Source organism: Mustelus asterias, chromosome 15, assembly GCF_964213995.1.
Source record: "Mustelus asterias chromosome 15, sMusAst1.hap1.1, whole genome shotgun sequence".
NCBI classification, from domain to species: domain Eukaryota; kingdom Metazoa; phylum Chordata; class Chondrichthyes; order Carcharhiniformes; family Triakidae; genus Mustelus; species Mustelus asterias.
In genome coordinates this window covers 14410028-14435941 of record NC_135815.1, presented here as the reverse complement: position 1 = coordinate 14435941, position 25914 = coordinate 14410028, and the positions used below count along the sequence as shown (strand labels likewise).

At 46.6% G+C, this 25914-nt stretch overlaps 1 protein-coding gene across 1 annotated transcript in view; it reads right to left on the bottom strand.

Moving 5' to 3' along the window:
• The window catches only part of LOC144504787 (inactive phospholipase D5-like), a 113125-nt gene that overhangs the window by 12366 nt on the left and 74845 nt on the right, over nucleotides 1–25914 (bottom strand). The window contains exons 8-9 of the mRNA XM_078230527.1: nucleotides 17783–17948; nucleotides 13147–13246 (exon numbers count right to left, since the gene is read on the bottom strand). Of these exons, the coding sequence (XP_078086653.1) occupies nucleotides 13147–13246; nucleotides 17783–17948 (266 nt within the window). The remainder of the gene's footprint in view (nucleotides 1–13146; nucleotides 13247–17782; nucleotides 17949–25914) is intronic.

Sequence of the window (25914 nt, the reverse complement as noted above, 5' to 3'; positions counted from 1 at the left end):
TGTAGGCCAGACCAGGGAAGGATGGCAGATTTCCTTCCCTAAGGGGCGTTAGTGAACCAGATGGGTTTTTACAACAATTGACAATGGTTTCACGGTTATCAGTAGATTCTTAATTCCAGACTTTTTAAAAATTGAATTCAGATTCCACCATCTGCTGTGGCGGGATTTGAACCTGTGTCCCCCAGAAAATTAATTGAGCTTCTGGATTAATAGTCTAGTGATAATACCACTAGGTCATTGGCTCCCTCTATTGTACTCTATGCCCCTATTAATAAAGCCCAGAATACACTATGTTTTATTAACTGCTCTCTCCATGGGGCAACATAATGGCGCAGTGGTTAGCACTGCTGCCTCGCAGTGCCAGGGACCCAGGGTCGATTTCAGCCTCGGGTGACTGTCTGTGTGGAGTTTGCACATTCTCCCCGTGTCTGTGCGGGGTTCCTCCGGGTGCTCCAGTTTCTTCTCACAGTCCAAAGACATGCGGGTTTAGGTGGATTGGTTATGACCAACGTACGGGGATAGGATGAGGAGTAGGCCTAGGTGGAGTGCTCTTTCGGAGAGTTGGTGCAGACTCAATGGGCCAAGTGGCCTCCTTCAGCACTGTAGGGATTGTATGGATTCACCTATCCTTCCACCTTCAATGATCCATGCGCACGTACACCTAGATCCCGCTGCTCCAGCACCCCTCATTTTATATTGTCTAATTCAATGGAATCATGCTATTCTGACACGTAAGCAATTTTAAAAAATTATTTTATTGAAAAAACTTATTTTTGGAGAACGGAAATTTCAGTTGAGTGAAAATATTTTTTTCTGGATCATTTCGAGTGATTTGAGTCAGGTTTGTGCTGGAATTACAGAGTGGGTCACACGGTTAACATTCAAAATCTTATTTGAGTGCCACATACGGACAACATAGAGAAATGTCACAGTTAAGTGCGGATCCTGTTGGGAATTCCCATGGGAAATGTTCACACTGTAGCTTTCGGTGACTTACACAATGTGTTGCCAGAGGCTGACGATAAATGGATCAGGAAAACCTGATCTCACTGAGGTAGTTATTCACCAATTTAGAATGAAATGTGCCTCATTACTGGATTAGCCAGCCTCAAGTAATGAAAATGTGAGAAAGGACTTTGTTAAGTTTAAACCAGGAGTACGATGCTATTCCACAGAGTTAGGGTATAGATTTTCAGAAGAGCCTTGGTGGATTTTTGTCCAATGTTGAAGTTAGGAAAGTAAAAGAGCAGGACGTGAGACGAGGGCATTTTTTTATCATTTGGAATTCACTGCCACAAAAGGTAGAGCAAGAAGATTCAATGGGAGCTTTCGAAAGGAAATTGAGTAGATACTTGAAGGGGAGAAAATCACGGGGCAGTGGGGAAAGGGCAGGGGAATGCGTTAAATTGGACGATACTTTCAAAGAGCTAGCATTGAGTTGGATGATCAGCCATGATCATAATGAAGGGCCGAATGGCCTCCTCCTCCTCCTGTGCCTATGTTCTATGTTTCACACACACCCTGGACCAAATGGTCCTCTTCCGTGTTGCAAGATTCTCTGAGGAAATGGATTGTCTCTTGTAATAACTCCACGGAGGCAAAAGTCCCATCACCAAGTTACTTTATTTACACTATACATCTGTACACAGCCAGTTCTCCAGTGGCTCCCTGCTGAATGCAGGCTAGGAGTCTGACACACCTGCTTTAAATAGGGAGCAACTGGGCAAAATAGGCTCCCTGATTTAACCATCAATAAGGATTCATCAGGTATTTCTTTCAACACCAACCAAATAAACGAACTCAAATTAACTTAGGGGTTCATACTCTAGCAAGCCAACCTCATTAGCCTGGCTGAAACCATCACACTCTCCAGGCCGATCACATTAAGCACCATCATTCTCAGGTGCTGCGATGCCCCTGAAGTGGTTACAATTCACCCTGATTCACTGGCTGACACGTTAGCAGTGTCAACATTAAAATAGGCAATGTAAGTACATCCTCACACGACATCTGGGCCCAGAAATAAGCAGACACCGGGGTTAAGATCTCCAAAACGGGTTCTGTGAAACTCGTGTAAATCCAGGGAAGCCCCAAGTTTGTCATAAATTTAAAGTTTATTTATTGATATCACAAGTAGGCTTACATTAACACCGCAAGGAAGTTACCCTAAAAATCCTCTAGTCGCCACACTCCGGCGCTTGCTTGGGTACACTGAGGGAGAATTTAGCACAGGCCAATATACCCAACCAGACTGTGGAAGGAAACCGGAGCAAACCCACACAGACACGGGGAAGAATGTGCAAACTCCACGCTGACAGTGACCCAAGCCGGGACCCGAGCCCGGGGCGCTGGCACTGTGAGATAGCGGTGCTAACCACTGCGCCACCGGCTCCCTTTGGGACTCAGGAGTAGGAGGGGAGCATTGATTGAGGTTAATGTAACACAATGACCCTTGACGGGCATTCCTGTTTAAAATTCAGCTGTAGAGCCTGTCTCCTTCCCATCACTGTCTGATTGTCAGCCCAGGTTGATAATCAGACACGTGCTAGCGCTTCTACTGCTGTCTGAGGAGACCGGATAGCTGACGGCTACGAATTTTACACTCAAAATGGCACAAATATAAAAAGCTTCTGCTTCTAAAAAGGCCATTAGCCGTCCAGCGTGGGAGTCACAATTGCATTTCACTGAGAATCTAGCTGCAGGAGCAGAATATATGAATATTTCTTCCAGGCCGCTACCCACATTTAATTGAAAGAATGTCGAATTAGCACTTGTCGCTGAGTTTTTTTTAAAAACATAAAGTAATGCCCAGAGTGCCAAAAGAATCAAATTCCAGTGTTCCATCAAATTCCAAGAATAATTTGCAATGTTAAAGACGTAAGGGACCCTGTGGCTCTGCTTTAAGGAACAGCAGTGGAGTTCTCCCCAGTATCCCGGTTAATATTCACTCCCCCATTACCACAGTGACTGTAATTCAAAAGGTATTTCATCGGCTGGACTTTCAGACATTCAGTGGTCATGAAAACCTCCATGAAGATGGAAGCCATTCCTTCTCTGTCATCACCATGAAAACAGATTACCCAGTCATTCTATCTGTGCTGTTTGTGGGATCTTACATTTGTCACATGGGATCGAATTGGCAGCACATTTGATCCCACAGCGACTACACTTCTCAAGTGCTTCATTAGCTGTAGATTGCTTTGGGAAATCTTGAGGTCATGTAAAGGACATTACAAATACAAATTGTATATTTTCTTTCCATATCCGTATGACGTGAATAGCGGCGGCTGTTATTTCTTGCCGACGATTGTATGGCACGCCTGAAATATTGGGGGCGATTTTACCATTTCTTTTCTAAGTGCTGGGCAGACTTGAAACTGGGAGAGTTTCAGATCCATCTTTTGGGTGTGTTTTCAGGGCCCCCCTCTGCACCTGCCCACCCCCCCCAAACCGGCAAAAACCCCCCCCCCCCCAACCCGCCCCCCCATACGCACTCCACCTGCAAAATTCTGAGCAAGTCTGTTGCTCGCTGCAGAAGCCTGTGGACGGGCCTTAACGCGCCCGAAAGCCTGCAGAAGGAGGTAGTGCACATGTACAGGCCTCTGATGCTGCACACGCACATTAGCAGTAGCAGGGGTCTGACAGAGGGAGCTGTCAGGCCCCTCCTAGTGCAGGCTGCCTGAAGCAGCTTCCCCCCTCCACCACCCCGCAATCGTGGGAGTCCATGGCCCGAGATACAGTCCCCGCCGACCCACCCCGCCACCCAGAAGGATCATGGATTCCTCCTCCCCCACCGATCGCAGGCTCGCCGCCCTCCCCCCACCGATCAGGGATCCTACACCCTCCCCCCACCGATCGCAGACCCGTTGCCCTCTCCCCACCGATCGCAGAACTGCCACCCTCCCCCCACCAATCGCTGCAGAGTGGCTGCAGGCCCCCTCTCCCTCCCTCCCCCCCACCGATCCCTGCAGAGTGGTAGCGGCCCCCTCCTCTACTAGCTCCTCCCCCCATTAGTGCCTCCCCATTATCCCCAACTAGCCCCGCCCCCACTGGCCCTCTCCCCACAGGCCTCTCCCCCCATTAGCCAAACCCCCCCTGGCACTGCACAGTAGGCATTGCCCAGGGGCTCGAGGGGCACTGCCAGTCTGGCACTGCCCAAGGGGCACCCCCCTTGCCCTCGGGCTCCCCGGGGTCTCAATGGCCTCCAGTTCCACTGGCGAGGCCAAGTCGACTGTTCTCCGTTCATGGGGAGCATGTCTATTCCTCGCCGGCGAGAACCTTTCCCTGCGAGGTCATAAAGGGGGAAGGGCCCGGACGATTGAGTGCCAGGCTCGCTAAGCAGATGTAAAACAGCATTTAAATAAATTTACATACATTAACCTGCCTCTCGCTCATTTCCGGCAAGAGGCTGATCGTGCCGTAAATTGGCACTCGTAAAATGGCGCCGGTCGCAAAAACCGGCGCCAACCACATTAAGTGCTTTACCCACCCGAAAGTGGGTGCAACGCAATGGTAAAATCGCCCATATTGTGTGCAGTTTTGGTGTCCTTATCTGAGGAAGGATGTCCTTGCTATAGAGGGAGTACAGCGAAGATATAGCAGGCTGATTCCTGGGATGGCAGGTCTGTCATATGAGGAGAGGCTAAGTTGGTTAGAATTATATTTACTGAAGTTTAAAAGAGAGAGAGGGGATCTCATAGAAACTTATAAAATTCTAACAGGATTAGACAGGGTAGATTCAGAAAGAATGTTCCCGATAATGGGGGAGTCCAGAACTAGGGGTCATGGTTTGAGGATAAGGGGTAAACCTTTTAGAGCTGAGGTGAAGATACATTTCTTCACCCAGAGGGTGGTGAATGTGTGAAATTCACTGCCACCGAATGTAGTTGAGGTCAAAACGTTGTGTGATTTCAAGAAGAAATTAGATATAGCTCTTGGGGCTAAAGGCATCAAGGGATATGGGGGAAGAAGGGGGAAATCAGGATATTGAATTCGATGATCAGCCTTGATCAGATTGAATGGCGGAGCAAGCTCGAAGGGCCGAATGGCCTCCTCCTGCTTCTAGTTTCTATGAGCGGGATTTTACAACCTCAGTTGTCCCGAAACCGTAAAATCCCGCCCGAGGTCAAGGGACCTTCCCATTGTCCACCCCTCACCCACTCCGATTGGCTGGTAAAATTCTGGCTTATGTTTCTCCAATGCTAGTAGGTCCCTCTGAGGAGTTGTCTGCCCATAATTCATGAAACAATCTCACACTGTGATCTGACTGTTTAAGAGTCTTTTACAAAAATAAATCACAGAGCGATGCCCAGGCTTGCAACGAACATGCAATTTTTAAAATAACTCATTTGAATTTAATTCAATTCGAGGGTTAGTGATTGAGGAAGAAACAATGTCAACATTCAGAACCACAGAAGATTGAGGTGATGGCCTAGTGGTATTATTGCAAGACTATTAATCCAGAAACCTAGCTAATGTTCTGGGGACTCGGGTTTGAATCCTGCCATGGCAGATGTTGGAATATAAATTCCATTAAAAAAAAAATTTGGAATTAAGAATCTACTGATGACCATGAAACTATTAGCGATTGTCAGAAAAACCCATCTGGTTCAATAATGTCCTTTAGGGAAGGAAATCTACGGCCCTGACTTGGTTTGGCCTACATGTGACTCCAGACCCACAGCAATGTGGTTGACTTGCAGCTGCCCTCGGGCAACTAGGGATGGGCAATAAATGCTGGCCAGCCAGCGACACCCATGTCCCGTGAAAGAATTTTTAAAAAGACAGATAAATGAATTGAAAGAATAGGCTGGAAAAGGTGGTTGTAACATTTTGCTTGTATATAGAGATAAAGCCAATTGAGTGGTCTGTTTTTATGTTCTATTTGTATATACAATATATGTGAAAAATATATATAATATATAGAAACTCTTCGCAATCCTCCTCCGTGCCTATGGTGTTGTATTCAAAGCAAAATGCAGTTTTGACTATTGTTACTTCAATATATTTGACCTATTGGGATATCAATGATCATAGTATTTGAACTTCACATACTATGAAGTTCAATTCATAGGTTCAATTCCCGGCTTGGGTCACTGTCTGTGTGGAGTTTGCACATTCTCCTCGTGTCTGCGTGGGTTTCCTCCGGGTGCTCCGGTTTCCTCCCACAGTCCGAAAGACGTGCTGGTTAGGTGCATCGGCCATGCTAAATTCTCCCTCAGTGTACCCGAACAGGCGCCGGAGAGAGCGATTAGGGAATTTTCACAGTAACTTCATTGCAGTGTTAATGTAAGCCTTCCTTGTGACTAGTAAATAAATAAACTTTACTTTGGAAACAGAATATCAAGTTAAACTCTGAGCAAGAAACAACTTCAGCAGAAGTCATGATAAATCGTAAAGTATCATAAAACCACATTAATCATTAATGTCACCTTAGTGACAGCAGAGTAGTGATGCTCCGGGCAGAATTTTACCGCCTTGCCCGCCCCAGAATCGGGGCGGGTGGGGCTCGCAGATCGCCATCCTCTGTTGGCCTCGGGCGGGATCTTAGAGCCTCGAGCGGGCAAGTCAGTAAAATTCCGGCATTTGTGTTAAGTCCTTCCATGAAATGAATTTTGTCTTACGAAATAAAATTGATTTTTGCACAAGGATTTTACACTGGGTTGGACTAGAATCTATAGAATCCCCACCGTGCAGAAGGAGGCCATTCAGCCCATTGGGTCTGCACCAAGCATCTTACCCAGGCCAATCCCCTGCCCCATCCCCGTAACCCCACGCATTTACCATGGCTTATCCACCTGGACAATAAGGAGCAACTTTAGCGTGGCCAATTCACTTGACCTGAAAATCTTTGGACTGTGGGAGGAAACCGGAGCACCCGGAGAAAACCCATGCAGACACGGGGAGAACGTGCAGACTCCGCACAGACAGTGACACAGGCCGGAATTGAACCTGGGTCCCTGGCACTGTGAGGCAGCAGCACTAACCATGGTGCCACCGTGCCGCCCTGTACCTGAGTGTAGGTTTCGGGGGCGAGCCCATTTCCAGTCAGCTGGTTAACCCCACTCAATGTTTTTGGGCAATGGCGCTTTAATTTAAATCATAGAAACCTTACAGTACAGAAAGAGGCCATTCGGCCCATCGAGTCTGCACCGACCACAATCCCACCCAGGCCCTACCCCCATATCCCTACATATTTTACCCGCTAATCCACGCATCCCAGGACACTACGGGTAATTTTAGCATGGCCAACCAACCTAACCCGCACATCTTTGGACTGCGGGACGAAACCGGAGCACCCGGAGGAAACCCACGCAGACACGAGGAGAATGTGCAAACTCCACACAGACAGTGACCCAAGCCGGGAATCGAACCCAGGTCCCTGGAGCTGTGAAGCAGCAGTGCTAACCACTGTGCTACCGTGCCGCCCCATTAGTGTGAGATGGACCTGCACAAAGACTCTTGGCTCTGCTCATTAATACCAGTGCTACTGATTAGGCAACAGGAAGAGGTCAGTGTCCATGATCAATAACTTAGTGGAGGGAATTGGAGGGTGGGAATTGATGCTTTGTGTCAGGACATATGGGATTGCCCTGTTGCAGCTTAAATCTAGATTTAAAGTTATTCCAGATAAGAACATGTGAAACAATCATTTGCCCCACATGACACAACCACTGGAGCAACATTCCCTCAGCACCGCACTCCAACATCAGCCTAGATCCAAATCTCTGGAGTCAGCTTTAAACCCGCCACCCTCTGACTTAGAGCCAGAAGTGTCACTGACGAGCCAGGGATGATATTATTTATCTTTGACTGGCTGCTTCCCAGGACTAGGTTCCAGAAGCCCTAAAATTACTGCCATGATATCCTTGTAAACGTCAATCCCTTTCCAAATCCAACATTTTAACAGCTCTTCATAAAAGAATCCTTTAGTCCGGTTAAGGAACATCAGCAATCTGGCACGGTTATTAAAGGCTGACTTTACAAAAGTGAGAAAGCTCAGCCAGCGTGGAATTAAAGTTCAGACAAAAGCAAATTACTGCGGATGCTGGAATCTGAAACCAAAAGAGAAAATGCTGGAAAATCTCAGCAGGTCTGGCAGCATCTGGAAGGAGAGAAAAGAGTTGATGTTTTGAGTCCAGATGACCCTTTGTCAAAGCTTTGCTGACATTTTCCAGCATTTTCTCTTTTGGAATTAAAGTTCATCTGGTTTTGTAGCGGGAACGATGTGGGATTTAGATGGTATTATCACATACAATACTCACTGGTCATTGGGATAGAGTGGCCTACCTAGCATCCTGAAGCAAAAAGTAACACTTTTTAATGATTTTTTATGGGATTGGGAAAACATTAATGCTCCAACAAGTATCTTGCCTTCCACTGCAGGCCCTTCTATTTCCCCTCTGCAGAATGTTTCCCACCACCATTGTCAGAGTTGCATATCTTGCTTAGCTCTCTGGAGGAACTGTACCTACACCCCAGCGGCCTGCCTTATCCTCCGTCACAATTACTGCATTACTGAGTCACTGCTAGTCCACCAGTGGAAACTCATGGAGATAAACCAAATCATAGAATCATAGATATCCTATAGTGCAGAAGGAGGCCGTTTGGCCCATCGAGTCAGCACCAGCAACACTCCCACCCAGGCCCTATCCCCGTAACCTCAAATATTTACCCCGCTAATCCCTCTAACCTACACAATTTGGGACACTAAGGGGCAATTTAGCCTGGCCAATGCACCTAACCCGCACATCTTTGGACTGTGGGAGGAAACAGGAGCACCCGGAGGAAACCCACGCAGACACGGGGAGAACATGCAAACTCCACACAGACAGTGACCCAAGCCAGGAATCGAACCCGGGTCCCTGGCGCTGTGAGGCAGCAGTGCCAACCACTGTGCCACCGTACTGCCCAAATGACTCCCAGCCACAAAGAATGGCTCCAGATGTGGGTTCCATTGGACCTGTGACATTAGATTTCTGCTCAATGTAAAAATTCATCCCTTTGGAAGCCCCACTCAAGTCACCATCACCCTCACTAAAACATCAGCTGTTTATTACATTGAGGTGGCCCTTTGTTACCTGCAAGTTTGCAGGTATTGGACCCCAATGTATAGGTCTTCGGTACTCCTTCCTATTCACTCCGTCTCAGCCAGGAAAGGGCACAAGTGAAAGGTCCACTGCAGGAATTGCAGGATATTTTCCCCAATTCATCGAAGTTCCCTCAATAAATAGAAGAGGCATATTATTTTACAGATACCGTTAAAACTACCCCCTGAGTTATTGAACAGGGTTGCCCTCTGCTACAGAAGGAGTGAGCAGAAAGAATGGCCATTGGCTGCTGGGTAATGGAGTGATTAGATCACAAGCCCTTGGCAATTCCCACGGACTTGGTTAGGGTTGAACGATGGTGCAAGAAGGACTCATAAGTTTCAAAAGAACGGTTTTATAGATGCATTTTTTACCTCCTGTCATATTTCCAACACCAGATATATGCAGTAGTTGCTGACAAGTGAAGATGCCGAGGAAGATCATTCAAAAACAACTTTGGTTATGGGAATTGGTCCCTATTAGGCAGAGGGTGAATCTTATAGATTCACCATTGCGTCAGCTGACTGAACGATATTTGAAACCCTTCAATGAGACATTGAAATGTCTCCCTTTGTAAACAGGACTTTGCTTTACACAAGTGGCACCACAGTTTATGCCAGTAAAATTTTGCCATGTAATCATGAGGGGCGCCATCAGCAGGTTCACTCGAAGCAAGTCATGATCTATTAATAATGCAGAACCAGGTCCGACTGGACATAAAAAAAAAGCATTGTGTCAAACATTCCATGATGCCGGCTCCTGGTGGGACGGGAAAATCCCACCCCGCCTTTCTGGAATGAAAAGTTAACATAAAAATTCTCCAGGGCAAATTTCCACCTTCACCGCCTGGGTGGGGATCTGGTGTTGATCCTTCAAGTTAAAATCAGGCAGGTTGTTACAAGAGGCTCCACTTCAATACAAGGCCAGACGCTGAAGGCAAAAACTTCTCCCTCTGGGCCCCAGCACCGCATAAGGAGCATGTGCGCAAAGAGTGGCTGGGTGATAAAAAGAATTACAACCCTTCAGGTCTGAATGGGGTTCATTTGTATTCTTTCCATATCCGAGTTTCAACTCAAAGCTTTCCACCCAGCCCTGACAGTCTGAGAGAGACGGTTCCATACTGCAGAAGGGAGATAACAATTGAATGAATACTGTACATGAAATGAAAACATTAGACTTGCTTATAAGATTGCCCAAGGTGCTTTACTGCTAAATGAAATATTTTTGAAGAATAGTCACTGCTGTAATATGGGAAGCGTGGAGTCAATTTGTGCACAGACACTGTGATATTAACCAGATTTTCCTGTTTTCCAATGATGCTGTTTAAAGGATAAACAGTGCCCAAGATTCTGGGGTTAAATTCCCTTTGAAATAGCCCATGCGATTTTTCTTTTCGATCCACTTGAGGGAGCAGATGGGACCTCAGTTTAACCATCACATCTGAAAAACGGCACATCCAACAGTGTAGCACTCTCTCAGTACTACACTGGGAACACCAGCCTACGCTTTTGTTCCCAAGTCGCTAGAGTGGGACTTGAACCCGCAACCTCTGACTCAATGGCAAGTGCGCTACTCATTGAGCCACAGCCAATACATGATGGGCAGAATGGCCTGCTATTTTACTGGGTTGGCACTGCATTGGCATTGGAAAGGGTGCAGAAGAGATTTACCAGGATGTCACCGAGTTTGGCAGGATATTCAACTGGTACAATGGTAAATCGATAAGGTTCACCCTCTGCATAATAGGGACCAATTCCAATAACCAAGGCACTACTTTGCTTTGCTCTACTGAGCTCTTCTGCGCCCCCTCTGCAATAACTCCTCCTCCCTTCACCAAATTGAGATTTATTTCCATAGTAAGCAGCAACTAGCCAGGTACTTCCTCATGCAGAGTATAAACCACCCAAGTGCCAGTAACCCTGACACTCCACGTTATATACACAGGCAAGGCTCCCTGATTGAACGGGTCATTACTGCCAATCCTTCTGGCAATCATCACTAGCCATTACTGCCGATCTTTTTGGGTGCGGATCACTGAGTCTAGAGTGCTCGCTATTACACCAGAGAAGCCATAACACCCATTACTGCCTTAATCAGGGAGCTTGTATTCTAAGAGATCCACATTGTAGGCCCCGTTAAAGTCATTAGAATCATAGAGTCCCTATGGTGCAGAAGGAGGCCATTTGGCCCATCGAGTCTGCACCGACCACAATTCCATCCAGGCCCTATCCCCGTAACCCCATGTATTTACCCTGCTAATCCCTCTGACACTAAGGGGCAATTTACCATGGCCAATCAACCTAACCCGCACATCTTTGGACTGTGGGAGGAAATCGGAGCACCCGGAGGAAACCCACGCAGACAGCGACCCAAGCCGAGAATTGAACTTGGGTCCCTGGCGCTGTGAGGCAGCAGCGCTAACCGCTGTGCCACCCTTAAACACCCTCATTAAGGCATATGATCTTAATTGCTTTGACTGAGCCCCATCAGAATAGTGGATCAGGGAATGGAGAGTCAGTGAATCTATTATTATTTCAGCAAGGTTCAACATTAATCAGCAAATCAGTGTTTGACTCAGTTCACCTGTGGTCTTACACAGTCCCTCCTTCCAATCAATCTATATTCTGGGTTGTGCAGAGTTCTGTGGGAACGGTCCTTGCAGGAGATCCTGCTGACTTTGGATACAAAGTCCAAGTTCAGGATTCAAATATGCTTTCTATTTGCAACAACATTTTGTTCACACAGCGGGGAGTCACCGCAAACACACACACACGTTTCTGCGGCTCTTTCGAGAGTTGCATCAGCTATTTTTAAGCTTCCAATTGAAATCTACGGAGACGCTCCGGGGAGGATGATTATGGTGGATTGAATCAAAGGTTGCAGAGAGATGGATGCGGGACAATGTGCCACACTCCCATACAAAAACTTGACTGGGGAAACTCAAGCAGCTGAGTTGGACGTGCAGTAGGTAGGCAGTTCAAGGGCTTTGAATTGCAAAGGGAATTTTGGACTAAGTACCTTAACATTATTCTTCAGCTGGGAGTGATTGCAAGGACTGAGGGGGAAAGTGTGTATTTTTTAGATAAGAGTTGTGACAGCAGAGGTTGTGAAAGGGAAGTGGTCAACTGTCTGATACAGTTACAGGCCCCAAATTGTCTGATATTGTAGATGTTAGCCTGGAAGAAGACAAGGGAACAAATGGCCTTTACTGCTCGAAGTACTTCTGTAATAAGTCCTCAGAGGTGGAAGTCCCTTCACCAAGACTCCTTTACTTACAAGATCCAACAAGACTATACAGAGTGCGCTCAGTGTGCAGTCTACATCCGGAGTGCCAGAGGAACTGGCACTCCTTTTTAAGTACAGAGCATGGGGCTCCCTGATTGGACCATCAATTTGGTCCTTAATCAGGGACATCTTTTGTTGTCCAACCAAATAAACAAAATCAAACTAACTTAGGGACAACTCAGAAAGGGCAGCTCCCTAAAAGGAGGGAAACCGCTCAAAATAAAAGACAAAGCGGAAAGGAAACTTAAAACATCAAACTAAAATGTGATTAAGGGGGTCAATAATACACCTCAGTCCCTGCGGTGCCCAGCGGGCACAGAAGGCATCAACGGTGCCCTTGGACACCACATGCTCCATCTCCAGAGACACCCGGCCACGAATGTAGCCGCGGTAGAGGGGCAGACAGTCAGGTTGGATGACCCCCTCGATCGTCCGCTGCCTGGATCTGTAGATGGAATGCCTTGCCAGGCCCAAGAGCAGGGTTCACGAGGAGGTCCTCTTCCTTCCCCACCCCCCTCCGCACAGGTGGGCCCTTAATCAGGGAGTTCATATTCAAGCAGACCAACCTCAATTGCCTGATTGAAATCATTACAACTTCCATACCTACACGGCGATTGTCTGCAGATCTCCTCACTATGTATAAAGCATCTCTGAACTCAAGTCTGTGGGGACAGCTGTCTTCAGTCATTGCCAGGTACATCTGCTTGGTTATTTTTTTTAAAATAGTCTAATCTGGCTCTCGACCCAGAGAAAATGCTGACTCGTTACTTACTGATATAAGCTGCCTTGTCTGTCACCATATATTTATTGCGATTAACACTGGAATACATGATCTTCTCGTCCCCTCCAGAAGGAGGAATGGTAAAATATTTCTGCAAGGAACAAGCATATAACAAAACCATCAACGCAGCAATCAACATCAAACGCTTTCCTATCCTCTCAATGAGGAAAACAATTAAGGCGTTTAGCCTCTCTGAACACAATTAAAAGACCATCACCAGCACAATTACAGTAAGTAACACTGAAAAACAACTGATGATTCACACACACGTTGATTATTCACTTGAATGAATTATAGCTTAACTATGCTGTCTCTTCTCACAGCATCAATTAGACAATTTAAATGATGTTGAAATGTGTCCAATGATTCAACTTTTGATGGAAAGTAAAACAAAAGTCATTTGATCCATGAAATTTCATCATCCATACTTCCTCATCACGATTTCTAATGCTCCAATTGCTTTCCTGCTAGTATCTGCTTGGTAGATCATTCTCAGTTTAAAGTTTATTTATTTGTGTCGCAAGTAGGCTTATATTAACACTGCAATGAAGTTACTGTGAAAATCCCCAAGTCGCCACACTCCGGCGCCTGTTCGGGTTACACTGAGGGAGAATTTAGCATGGCCAATGCATCTAACCAGCACATCTTTTGGACTGTGGGAGGAAACCAGAGAACCTGGAGGAAACCCACAGAGAAATGGGGAGAATGTGCAGACTCTGCACAGACAGTCACCCAAGCTGGGAATCGAACTCAGGTCCCTGGCGTTGTAAGGCAGCAGTGCTAACCAGTGTGCCGCCTTCATGGGTGTGTAGGAGATTTTCCTGATGTCCTAGCCCTTGGGTATCTTCAGGGGACACATTCCCTGTAGGATCAACCTAAATGCTGTTTTGTCAAAGTTACATGAGAAGATTGGGACAATCCTATGGAAATTCTCCCATCGCCTTCTGTTACACTCAGTAGGAACCCAGCTCTCTTGGCTTGTGTTTTGAATTTCTCACTCATTTCAATGGGAACTTAACATTCAAGATGTGCAGGCTAGATGGATTGGCCATGGAAGTGTCAATTACAAGGGGGCACAGGTTCAAGGTGAGGGGGGCAAGTTTAAGGGAGATGTGTGGGGGAAGTTTTTCATGCAGAGAGTGATGGGTGCCTAGAACTGCCAGAGGTGGTGGTAGAAGCAGGCACATTCGCAACATTTAAGAGGCATCTGGATGGATACATGAATAGGGAGGGAATAGAGGGATACGCACCGAGTAAGGACAGAAGGTTTTATTTTAGTTTAGTTAGGACATGATCAGCACGGGCTTGGAGGGCCGAAGGGCCTGTTCCTGTGCTGTACTTCTCTTTGTTTGTTGTTCTAAATTGCCCCTTAGTGTCCCAAGATGTGTAAGTTAGGTGGATTAGCTATGGTAAATGCGCAGGGTTATGGGATGGGACAGGCAGGCAGGGTGGGTGGGACTGGGAGATTTTTTTTTTGGAGAGTTGGTGCCGACTCGATGGGCCAGATGGCCTCCTTCTGCACTGTTGGGATTTAATGATTCTTTGAGTATGGCCGATAGGGACGCCACACTCATTACACGCTGTGAGTGTGCACCCTTTAATGTTGGTGAAGGCAGAACAAGGAGGATTCCAGAACTGTGCCTGAAACAGACATTCGGTCTCCTGTATGCGCCAGCCACAATCATTGGCTGAGCTCCAGGAAATAAAAGTGAGCAGATGCTGTAATTGAATCTGTACGATGTAATTACCAGGGTCCCGGTTCAATCCCCAGCCTGTGCTGAGTTAGCTCATTATTCAGAGGCAGAGGAAGAGAGCAAGAAGGCAAGATAAATCTACACAAAGTCTGTTGTACAAATACAAAAGTTCTCTGGAGAGAACTTCAAGACTATAATTTCAGGCAGGATTTTCCTGCTGCGCTTGCCCCAGTGCTGGAAAATCCTGCCCGAGGTCAACAGACCTTTGCATGATTCATGTCCCGCCCGCTACAATTCCTGTGGCGGGTGGAATGGGAAAATTCCGCCCTTCACCTCAGGATTTAGAAAACTGCGATAAAGAAAGTATTTACATTTATATAGCACCTGCGCATGACCTCAAAATGTATTATATTTATAACAATTCAAGGGATGTGGGCATCACAGTGTGGGGTTATAGGGTTATGTCTGTGTGAAGTTTGCACGTTCTCCCCGTGTCTGCGTGGGTTTCCTCCGGGTGCTCCGGTTTCCCCCCACAGCCCAAAGATGGATTAGATGGATTGGCCATGCTAAATTGCCCCTTAGTGTCAGGGGGATTAGCTAGGGTAAATATGTGGGGTTACGGAAATAGGGCCAAGGTGGAATTGTGTTCGGTGCAGACTCGATGGGCCAAATGGCCTCCTTCTGCACTGTAGAGATTCTATGATCTTCAGTTTATTTTACTCCTGTTTCCAGCTACATGTTTCTCTTAATTTCTCAAAGTAACCAATTAATAACATATTTTTTTTTTTTTTTCTCCCAAATATTATGTTAGATATTAGGGACTATTGGCCAGTTGAATTTACCGACAGGGTTTGTGGGGAACCGCCCTCGAGAATCCACTGCGTTAAGGCTCTCTCTTTGAATCGCGGCAGAGTGTATTCTGGGAGTCTGGACTTTTCCCACGCTGTGGACCCACACCCACCCCCGACGCTGCCCACAGCTAAAAATCATAGGGGGGGGGGGGGGGGGGCGGAACATGCCAAAGCTCAGAACAAGTGCCCACCACAGTTAAACAGCTGATTGGCGATTAAATAAATTGGGGCGCGACTTTAGTCCCTCAGGAACAGGGAATCCCATCTTGGAGAGATACGGACCAATCAGAGGCCTGCAGTCTCCAGTACCTGCAGTGCCACTGAGGGTGGCCACTGTTGGTGCTGCAATAGGGGCCGGAGGGCACGTTGAGTGCTGAGTTGGGGCTTGGGTATGTGTTGGCGGTCACAGGGTTGTGGTGAGGAGTGGAGGGGGCTGGGGTTTGAGAAACACCTTGGGAGGAGGGACACTCGGATGGGCCCAGGGGCACATTAAGGAGGGACCCAGTCCAACCGCCTGCGCAGGGAAAGCTGCTGCTCTGGGCATTTGTGGTGGTCTTTCCTACCGCCATTTAAATCCCAGCAGCGGCAGAAAGAAGCCCTTATGTGGGAATTAATTGCCATTTAAGGGCCTCAATTGTCCCACTGGAAGGCAGGCCACCTTCAACCACCCCCACTGTAGTGCAAGGATCTGGCACGTAAAGTGGGACTGCGTACAGTACCGTGCAGACAGTGATGCAAGAGAAGACATGACCCACACAGTTAGGGGTCAGTGTAGTGTTGGACTGAGCCGTGTGTGGAAGCAAGCATGGAGACAGCTCCTGGCTTGGACCTTTATTGTATCTGTGCATATATGTTCCGGTAGTTCATAAATACTTGCTGTTGAACTATAAAGACTACAAATACCTCAGTAAGACCCACCGAACTATGTCCAACACCTCACTACACCCTGCACTGGTAAAAGTGCAGTGGGGGCAGGGGAGGATGAGTAGGCGGCAGACGAACTGCCTGATGGATTTTATGTTAACATTAAACCTTGCCTGGGTGGTACAGAGAATGGAAAATCCCACGGGGGATAGATTCCATATGCATAAAGATTCCTGTCCAATCATCACCTGAATTTTTATACAGTGCAGCATTTAACAGAATTTTACACTGATCCACATGGGAGATATTAATTTTAAACTTTATTTATTAATGTCACAAGTAGGCTTACATTAACACTGCAATGAAGTTACTGTGAAAATCCCCTAGCCGCCACACTCCGGCGCCTGTTCGGGTACACAGAGGGAGAATTTAGCATGGCCAATCCACCTAACCAGCACGTCTTTCAGACTGTGGGAGGAAAGTGGAGCACCCGGAGGAAACTCATGCAGACACGGGGAGAACGTGCAAACTCCACACAGTCACCCAAGCCGGGAATCGAACCTGGGTCCCTGGCACTGTGAGGCAGCAGTCCCGATCACAGTGCCGCCCAGTTGCTGAAGTAACATCATATGAACACTGAGGAAGGAGCGACCAAAAGCTCGGTCCAAGAGGTAGGCTCCAAGGGATGTCTGAATGGATGGGGAGAGAAGTGGATAGGCACAGAGGTTTAAAGAGGAAATTACAGAGCTTTGGGCCTAGGCCGTCAAAGGTAAGGCCGCCAATGCGGCACGGTAGCACAGTGGTTAGCACTGCTGCTTCACAGCTCCAGGGTCCCGGGTTCGATTCCCGGCTCGGGTCACTGTCTGTGTGGAGTTTGCACATTCTCCTCGTGTCTGCGTGGGTTTCCTCCGGGTGCTCCGGTTTCCTCCCACAGTCCAAAGATGTGCGGGTTAGGTTGATTGGTCAGGTTAAAAAAAAAAATTGCCCCTTAGAGTCCTGGGATGCGTAGGTTAGAGGGATTAGTGGGTAAAAATATGTGGGGATAGGGCCTGGGTGGGATTGTGGTCGGTGCAGACTCGATGGGCCGAATGGCCTCCTTCTGCACTGTAGGGTTTCTATGATTCTATGAATGATAGAACGTTAAAAATCGTGGATGCGGAGGCCAAGGGCAAGCACCTCGCACCCCCTCCCCCTTCTCCCCTCCGCCACAGCACTCACCACGTCAAAGCTGCAGTTGATGGGTTCACTGCAGAACATTTGCAGGGACCTCAGGAAGTTGAGCATCGGTACGTAGGTTCCTTTCCAGCAGCTGATCAGCATTCGAACCCTCACATTATGCAGAAACAGAGCTTCCCGCAGCCCGTTATCAATCAGAGGCCAGTACCTGAAACACAACACAATTATTGTTCACTTTGAGCAGAAAAAAGGGAGCAGATATTCTGACTATTAACTCGTGGCGGTTTCTATTTCCAGTCTCTGTGGACTCTGGGGGAAGAGATCGAGGAGATAGCAGAGAAAGATTTGAAGTTGTTATTATGACCCTTATAGAGCCTAATACATTTAGGAAGGAAATCAGAACCCCCAGTGAAAGGAATACACAGTAAGATTTCACTTTTTAAGACTTTTACTGGAACAAGTAAATTAAAAGTAACACTGACCAAACATTATTTCAGTAGGCAACTTATACTTTATAGAATTTTTCTCTTTTACTTTTAAATCCTACTTCTTGGTTATACTTTACACTGTCCCTCAGGTAAATATTCAGTTCTCCCAGAACTAGTCCAAAGTGATTCTTAGCTGCTGAGATTTACTTCCATTCTTTTACAGCCTGATAACTGTCTTTCACAGTGAATGTTTTCCTGGATATTCTCCCTCTAGCTCAAACTAGGCAAATCTTCCAGCCTTGTTTCAAATCCTCATGAATTTGGTCTTTTCAATCCAAGCAAAAAGCTCCTCCCGCATTCCTGCATGATGAACCATAAAGACCTTCTGTCTCTATCTGCTTCCTCTATCTCTTTCTCGGATCCTGGCAGACAGACCCCTCTGTGAAATTCAAGGATACAGTTTAGAAGAACATTGTAATCTGAGTCCACAATGGTCTCCTATGTAACCCTCCCCTCTCAAAGGCAACATGAATCACATGGGCCTCGTATCCAGGTAGAGATGGTGATTAGCTATCCTTTAGACTCCAACTTCAATCTACCTTGAAATTTAGCAGGCAGTTAAAGTATAGCAATTTACAAAACCTAATACGCTGAACATCTTCCTAGGACGTTGGAGACTTAAAGTCTACCCACTTGCCATTGTCTACAAATGAGAGTATCCAGCATTTGCCTTCCAATAAAATAATATGGTCCCCCTTTAATCTCCAGTAATCAAACCAACCATATTTTCTGTCAGTAGAATCCAGAACATGTCACATGATATCTTCATTCCTCCATTTTACCCGACATTGAAACACAGTCCCAAAACATAGCCATCTTATAAAACCTCAGGTTTGTAATAGTGTGCCATCAACAGTTAAGGGATTGAGTTTAATGGGACGCTGAATTGCAACCAGCTCTGCTATTAGAACACAATTCTCTTGAAATCAGGAAATCAATTCCAAATACCAAATTCCAATTTACATCAGAGACCAAAAAATTCCCTTTTCCAGCTGCAATAGATTTATTCTTATGTCTTATGTCTTTACCTACTTAATAAGTGTCTGTTGCACATCAAGATTTGACCAGTGCTCAAGGAATTTTAGCACTGCTGCCTCACAGCACCAGGGACCCAGGTTCGATGCCCGGCTTGGGTCACTGTCTGTGTGGAGTCTGCATGTTCTCCCCGTGTCTACGTGGGTTTCCTCCGGGTGCTCCGGTTTCCTCCGACAGTCCAAAGATGGGCAGGTTAGGTGGATTGGCCATGCTAAATTGACCCTAGTTTCGAGGGGAATAGCAGGGTGAATATGTGGGGTTACGGGGATAGGGTGGGGTTGTTGTTGGTGCAGACTCAATGGGCCGAATAGCCTCCTTCTGTACTGTAAGGATTCGATGATTCTTCCATTATCGATAAAGATCTTTCAACTGGTGAACAATATACTCATCTACATTGCATTCAGATTCCACGAGGCAACCAATAGGTCAGGGATGCTCATTATGAAATGTCACATCACCCAAAGGTTTTGAGGGATTGGGGAACTCACGGATGATTATCCATATCACTGTTCAATAATGCAGAGGCGGCACAAGCAGTTATGAACACATTTGCAATTCTGCAGCATCTCTGACAGTCTCAGACTATCCCAAAGCGTTTTACAGTTAGTGAAGAACCCTTTAAAGTATAGGTACTGCTCAGAGTAACAATTCCACCATGACCTCCTAACCAAGAATATTGGTAAATCAGGCTGATTTTTGATGGCCAGTCTGTAAGAATAGCTGTAGGGATGCATTTGTGTATGTGTGTATATATATATAAATATATATATATAGAAAATGTCAGTGAAGTCAACAGAGGGCAATATTGGGCAGAATGTAAAATCCAATATCATTGGCTCCTGCCCAGTAGGTTCGGGTAAAAACTAATGTCTTCACCATGGCCTTGGAAGCAGAGGTCAGAGATGACCAGGCTGTAGAGACTGGGTTGCTAAGTAGGTTCAAGGCTGAGATAGACAAATTTTTAATCAGAAAGGGAAGCAAGGGTTATGGGGATAAGGCAGGAAAGTGGAGTTGAGGGTTATCATATCAGATCAGTCATGATCTCATTGAATGATGGGGCAGACTCGATGGGCCGAATGGTCCACTTCTGCTCCTACGTCTTCTGGTCTTATGAGGGAGGTGGATCAACCATTGGATGATTGAGGCATTGGAATGTTTGATTGGTTCTAAACAGGTCTTCACAGAGACCAATGGCAAGGCTCTGTCTGTTCTCGGTTATGGGTCTTTGTGTAATGGGGGAGGGAAGGGAGCAGCCAGAAGGAAGGCAAGATACTGGAGATGGGAAAGAAACATCGGCAACAAGGAAAACATCTCATAGAAATCATAGAAACCCTACAGTACAGAAAGAGGCCATTCGGCCCATCGAGTCTGCACCGACCACAATCCCACCCAGGCCCCACCCCCATATCCCTACACATTTTACCCACTAATCCCTCTAATATACGCATCCCAGGACACTAAGGGGCAATTTTAGCATGGCCAATCAACCTAACCCGCACATCTTTGGACTGTGGGAGGAAACCGGAGCACCCGGAGGAAACCCACGCAGACACGAGGAGAATGTGCAAACTCCACACAGACAGTGACCCAAGCCGGGAATCGAACCCAGGTCCCTGGAGCTGTGAAGCAACAGTGCTAACCACTGTGCTACCGTGCCGCCCTGGGATATAAAATCTGGAAAGTTGAATTGGATAAAAATTAACGGTGCTGTTCGCATCTATAAATATTGTGGAATAATAATTGTAAAAAACCCAAATTAATAGTTCTCCATTATTTATTCATGAAGATGGATATTTAGATTGCCAGTTCCCAGAAAGGTGTACTTCACTGACAGTACACTCGACTGCACACAATGTCATCAAGCTTCCTGCTACATCTGAAAAGCAGCTTGTATTTATACCACAGTAAAGTGCTCTCCAAAGACTGAAGCGCACTCGCCTTTCTGTACATTTACGAAACAAGTTGGGGCAAAAGTATCATGTCAGAATGCGTCAGTGAAACGTCCCAGCCTGAAGTGAAAACTGTTCGGAAAACTGGACTGAATGAAGGCAGGGGAGTTGATTTTAATCCTCACCCCAGTAGGTAATGGACAGTTAAAACTCAGCAGGTCCCCGACACACTCATAGCCTGATGTTATCCTGCTAAGTTCAGCAGGTGGATGAGGTAATGCCTAACGCCAGCACGAACCCTGTGGCGTTTGTGCCAAGCGGCTCCAATAGAATTCTAACTAAGATTGGATTGGAATGATCTTCCCGAAAGGCTGGTAATTGGAAGAGGAAAAATGAGTTTGTAAAACTTGCATTGATGTAGCAGGTCCCACAGACAGAAATGCAAAAAGAACCAGATGTTCTGTTTTTAGGTGTTGGTTGAGGGATGAATATTGCTCAGGACGCCAGTGAGAACTCTCCTGAGTTTCTTCCCAATAGAGCAATCAGATCATTTATATCCACGTTAAAAAGCAGATGGTTTCAACCAAAAGATGGCACTTGCAACGCTGCGCTGCTGCCTCGGGGCTGCGCCGCTCCCTCGGCGCTGCATTGGAGCATCAGCCAGGTTTCTGATCGCTGGAAAGGGACTTGAACCCACAACCTCAGAGTGCCAGCCACTGAGCCGCAACTGACACCAGCAGGGCAGAGGAGCCCCCAGCAGATGTGTTTGAAAACCCTTCCTTTCAGGGGGACCAGAGGACCAGGAGTGCTGCCCTGGCCCTCAGAAGGAAATTTGCGGCCTATCCTACCCCAGACTCCTCGTCCCCAGCGCCAGGAGACCGTCTCAAAACACACTCATCCTCTCTTATCTAGAAACTGGTGGGTGACCCTGATTTCCCCTGTCGGCTGTTACTCTGTATCCTCTTGTCAACCAGGAATGGAGAGGGACTGGATCAGCATCAGTTAAATAAGGTCTCTTACTGCCTCGGGTTAGGTTAATGCTACACTGTGATCCAATATATAGGATCATTGAACACAAAAGGAGGCCATTCAGCTCAACATCTATGTACTGGATCATTGAAAGAACTTCCCATGTGGTCCCACTCTCTCCAATAAGTCTTCAAATTGGTTTCCTTTAGGCAGTTGAGCTGCTCCTTTTTAAGATCTCAAGTACCCCAATAAGATCAAATCAAACCCAAAGATTGAAAAGTGGGACTGTGTACATTACCCAAGCCTACTTTTCAACTCAATTGCCCTTCTTTGTGTTCCCTCCAGGTGGCGCTGATGTCCCTACCCACAATTGGGATGATGCTTACAGATTGCCTGCCATACTCAGGGACAGAGGGCTGGACCAGTGCTTTGTACAAGCAACTTCCTGTGATTATATAACAATTAGCTTTCACTGTTAAATGCATACAAAATCTTTACGGATTAACTTTATAGGCAAAAGAATTAAGTTGGTTAGGTTCAGTTGATTGGCCATGCTAAATTGCCCCTCAGTGTCAGGGGGACCAGCAAGGTAAATATGTGGGGTTACGGGGATAGGGCCTGAGTGGAATTGTTGTCGGTGCAAGCCTCGATGGGCCGAACAGCCTCCTTCTGCACTGTCAGGATTCTATATTTCCTCAGACCTTGCCTAACTCCCAATGCCTAAATACTGGGGTTGTCTGAGAAATGGAACAACTCCATTCTATCCAACATTCTGGTTAACCTTGAGTAATTTGTTTGACCTGTTAGGCAAATCCTTGTGAATTTATTTAATAGGCTGTGTGCAAATTAGGTTTGTTTACCATAAAACATTGCTTGCAGCAAAGGAACCGTACACGATGTGAGCTCCATACTCAGGGGATTTCCATTCTATTAATTGTAAATTAGAGAATGTATGCTTGCTCATTCATCTATTCAGTCTGTACCAGCAAGGACACAAGAATGGAATGTAAAAGATCTTCTGGTCTATCAAATCTGTTCCACACGCACAATTCTGTCTAGTAACATCTATGTTGTAGTAGAGGCGATGGCCTAGTGGTATTATCCCGAGACTCTTAATCCAGAAACTCAACTAATGTTCTGGGGACCCGGGTTCGAATCCCACCATGGCAGATGATGGAATTTGAATCCAATAAAAAATATCTGGAATTAAGAATCTACTGATGACCATGAAACCGTAGTCGATTGTCATAAAAATCCATCTAGTTCCCTACTGTCGTTTAGGGAAGGAAATCTGCCATCCTTACCCGATCTGGCCTACATGTGACTCCAGAGCCACAGCAATGTGGTTGACTCTCAACTGTCCTCGGACAACTAGGGATGGGCAATAAATGCTGGCCAGCCAGTGATGCCCCATGTCCCACAAATGAATTTTAAAAAAAAAGAAGTTACATCTCAGGATGTGGAGATGCTGGCATTGGACTGGGCTGGGCACAGTAAGAAGTCTCACAACACCAGGTGACTCACCTGATGAAGGAGCAGCGCTCCAAAAGCTCGTGACACCAAATAAACCTGTTGGACCTTAACCTGGTGTTGTGAGTCTTCTTACATTACTCATCAGGAAATGGAAGGGGAGTCAGAGGGATAAGGGGAAAGAATAGAAGAATGGGAATAATGGGAGAGCTCGACCAAGGAATTGGCACAGGAACAATCAGCCACATTCTGTGCTGGAGTTTTTCAAGACTCTCCGGGCAGTGGAACATTCTGTTAATCAATTACCCATCCCCGTTTCTGGGGATGATGTGGAGATGCCGGTGTTGGACTGGGGTGGACACAGTAAGAGGTCTCACAACACCAGGTTAAAGTCCAACAGGTTTATTTAGAATCACGAGCTTTCGGAGCGCTGCTCCTTCATCAGGCGAGTGGAGGTTGGTTCACAAACACGGCATATATAGGCAAAGACACAATCGCAAGATAATTACAGATTGGAATGTGAAGAATGATTGGAATGCGAGTCTTTACAGGTAATCAAGTCTTTACAGGTACAAGCAGTGTGCGTGGAGAGAGGGTTAAGCACAGGTTAAAGAGGTGTGAATTGTCTCAAGCCAGGACAGTTAATGAGATTTTGCAAACTCAGGCAGTATGGTGGGAATTACAGGTAGTGTGACATGGACCCAAGATCCCGGTTGAGGCCATCCTCACGCGTGCAGAACTTGGCTATCAGTTTCTGCTCGGCGATTCTGCGTTGTTGTGTATCTTGAAGGCTGCCTTGGAGAACACTTACCAGGAGATCAGAGGCTGAATACCCTTGGCTGTTGAAGTGTTCCCCGACCTGAAGGGAACACTCCTGCCTGGTGCCTGTTGCGCGGGGATGATGATGGTGTAGTGGTCATATTGCTAGAACGGTGATCTGAGATCCAGAGTAACATTCTGAGGACATGGGTTCGAATCCCAGCCTGGCAGCTGGTGGAATTTAAATTAAATCTAATATTAATTTAGGTAGCACAGTGGTTAGCATTGCTGCCTCACAACTCCAGGGACCCGGGTTCAATTCCAGCCTTTCTCCCAGTGTCTGCGTGGGTTTCTTCCGGGTGTTCCGGTTTCCTCCAAAGATCATAGAACAGAATCATAGAATTTACGGCATGGAGACAGGCCCTTAGGTCCAAACTGATCCATGTCGACCAAAATGCCCATCTAAGCTAACCCGATTTGCCTATAGAATCATAGAAGATGTGCAGGTTAGGTGGATTGGCCATGCTAAGTTGCTCCTTAGTGTCCCAAGATGTGTAGGTTAGGTGGATTAGCCATGGTAAATGTATGGTGTTACACGGAGAGGGCCTGGGTAAGATACTCTGTCAGAGAATGGGTGCAGATCCAATGGGTCAAATTGCCCCTTCTGCACTGCAAGGTTTCTATGATTCGATTAAATATCTGGAATTGAAAGTTAGTTTCAGCAATGGTGGCCATGAAACTACAACTGATTGTTGTAAAAAACCCACCTGGTTCACTGATGTCCTTTAGGGAAGGAAATCTGCTGTCGTTACCTGGTCTGGCCTACATGTGACTCCAAAGCCACATCGATGTGGTTGACTCTTAACTGTCCTCTGCAATGGCCAAGCAAGCCACTCAGTTCAAGGGTAATTAGGAATGGGTGAAATTAGTGATGCCCAAATCCCCCGTGAAAGGATAAAGAGGGAGAAAATGTTTTTTGAAGTTTAAGTTTATTTATTAGTGTCACAAGTAGGGTTACATTAACACTGCAATGAAGTTACTGTGAAAGTCCCCTCGTCGCCACACTCCCGGCGCCTGTTCGGGTATGCTGAGGGAGAATTGAGCATGGCCAATGCACCCTAACCAGCACGTCTTTCAGACTGTGGGAGGAAACCGGAGCACCCGGAGGAAACCCACACAGACACGGGGAGAACGTGCAGACTCCGCGCAGACAGTTACCCCAAGCTGGGAATTGAACCCAGGTCCCTGGTGCTGTGAGGCAGCAGTGCTAACCGCTGTGCCACCGTGCCGACCTTAATAAGTACATTCTGGTGACATACAGGCTAATTAAAAGAGGATAATCAACCTCGGTGATGAATAAAAATCACTTTATACGAGAAAGAGAGTCTGTGCAATCTGACGAACAGCATTTGCTTTCCAATATGAGAGAAGATGACTGGAATCGGATTTTTTCCTGACAGCTGATTACTGTACAGTGACCAGTGACCCCCGTGCCAGCAGATACTGTATTATTCGTGGCACAGCTAAGCTGCTAACTGAGTTTCAGCATTCACTCGGTGAGAAA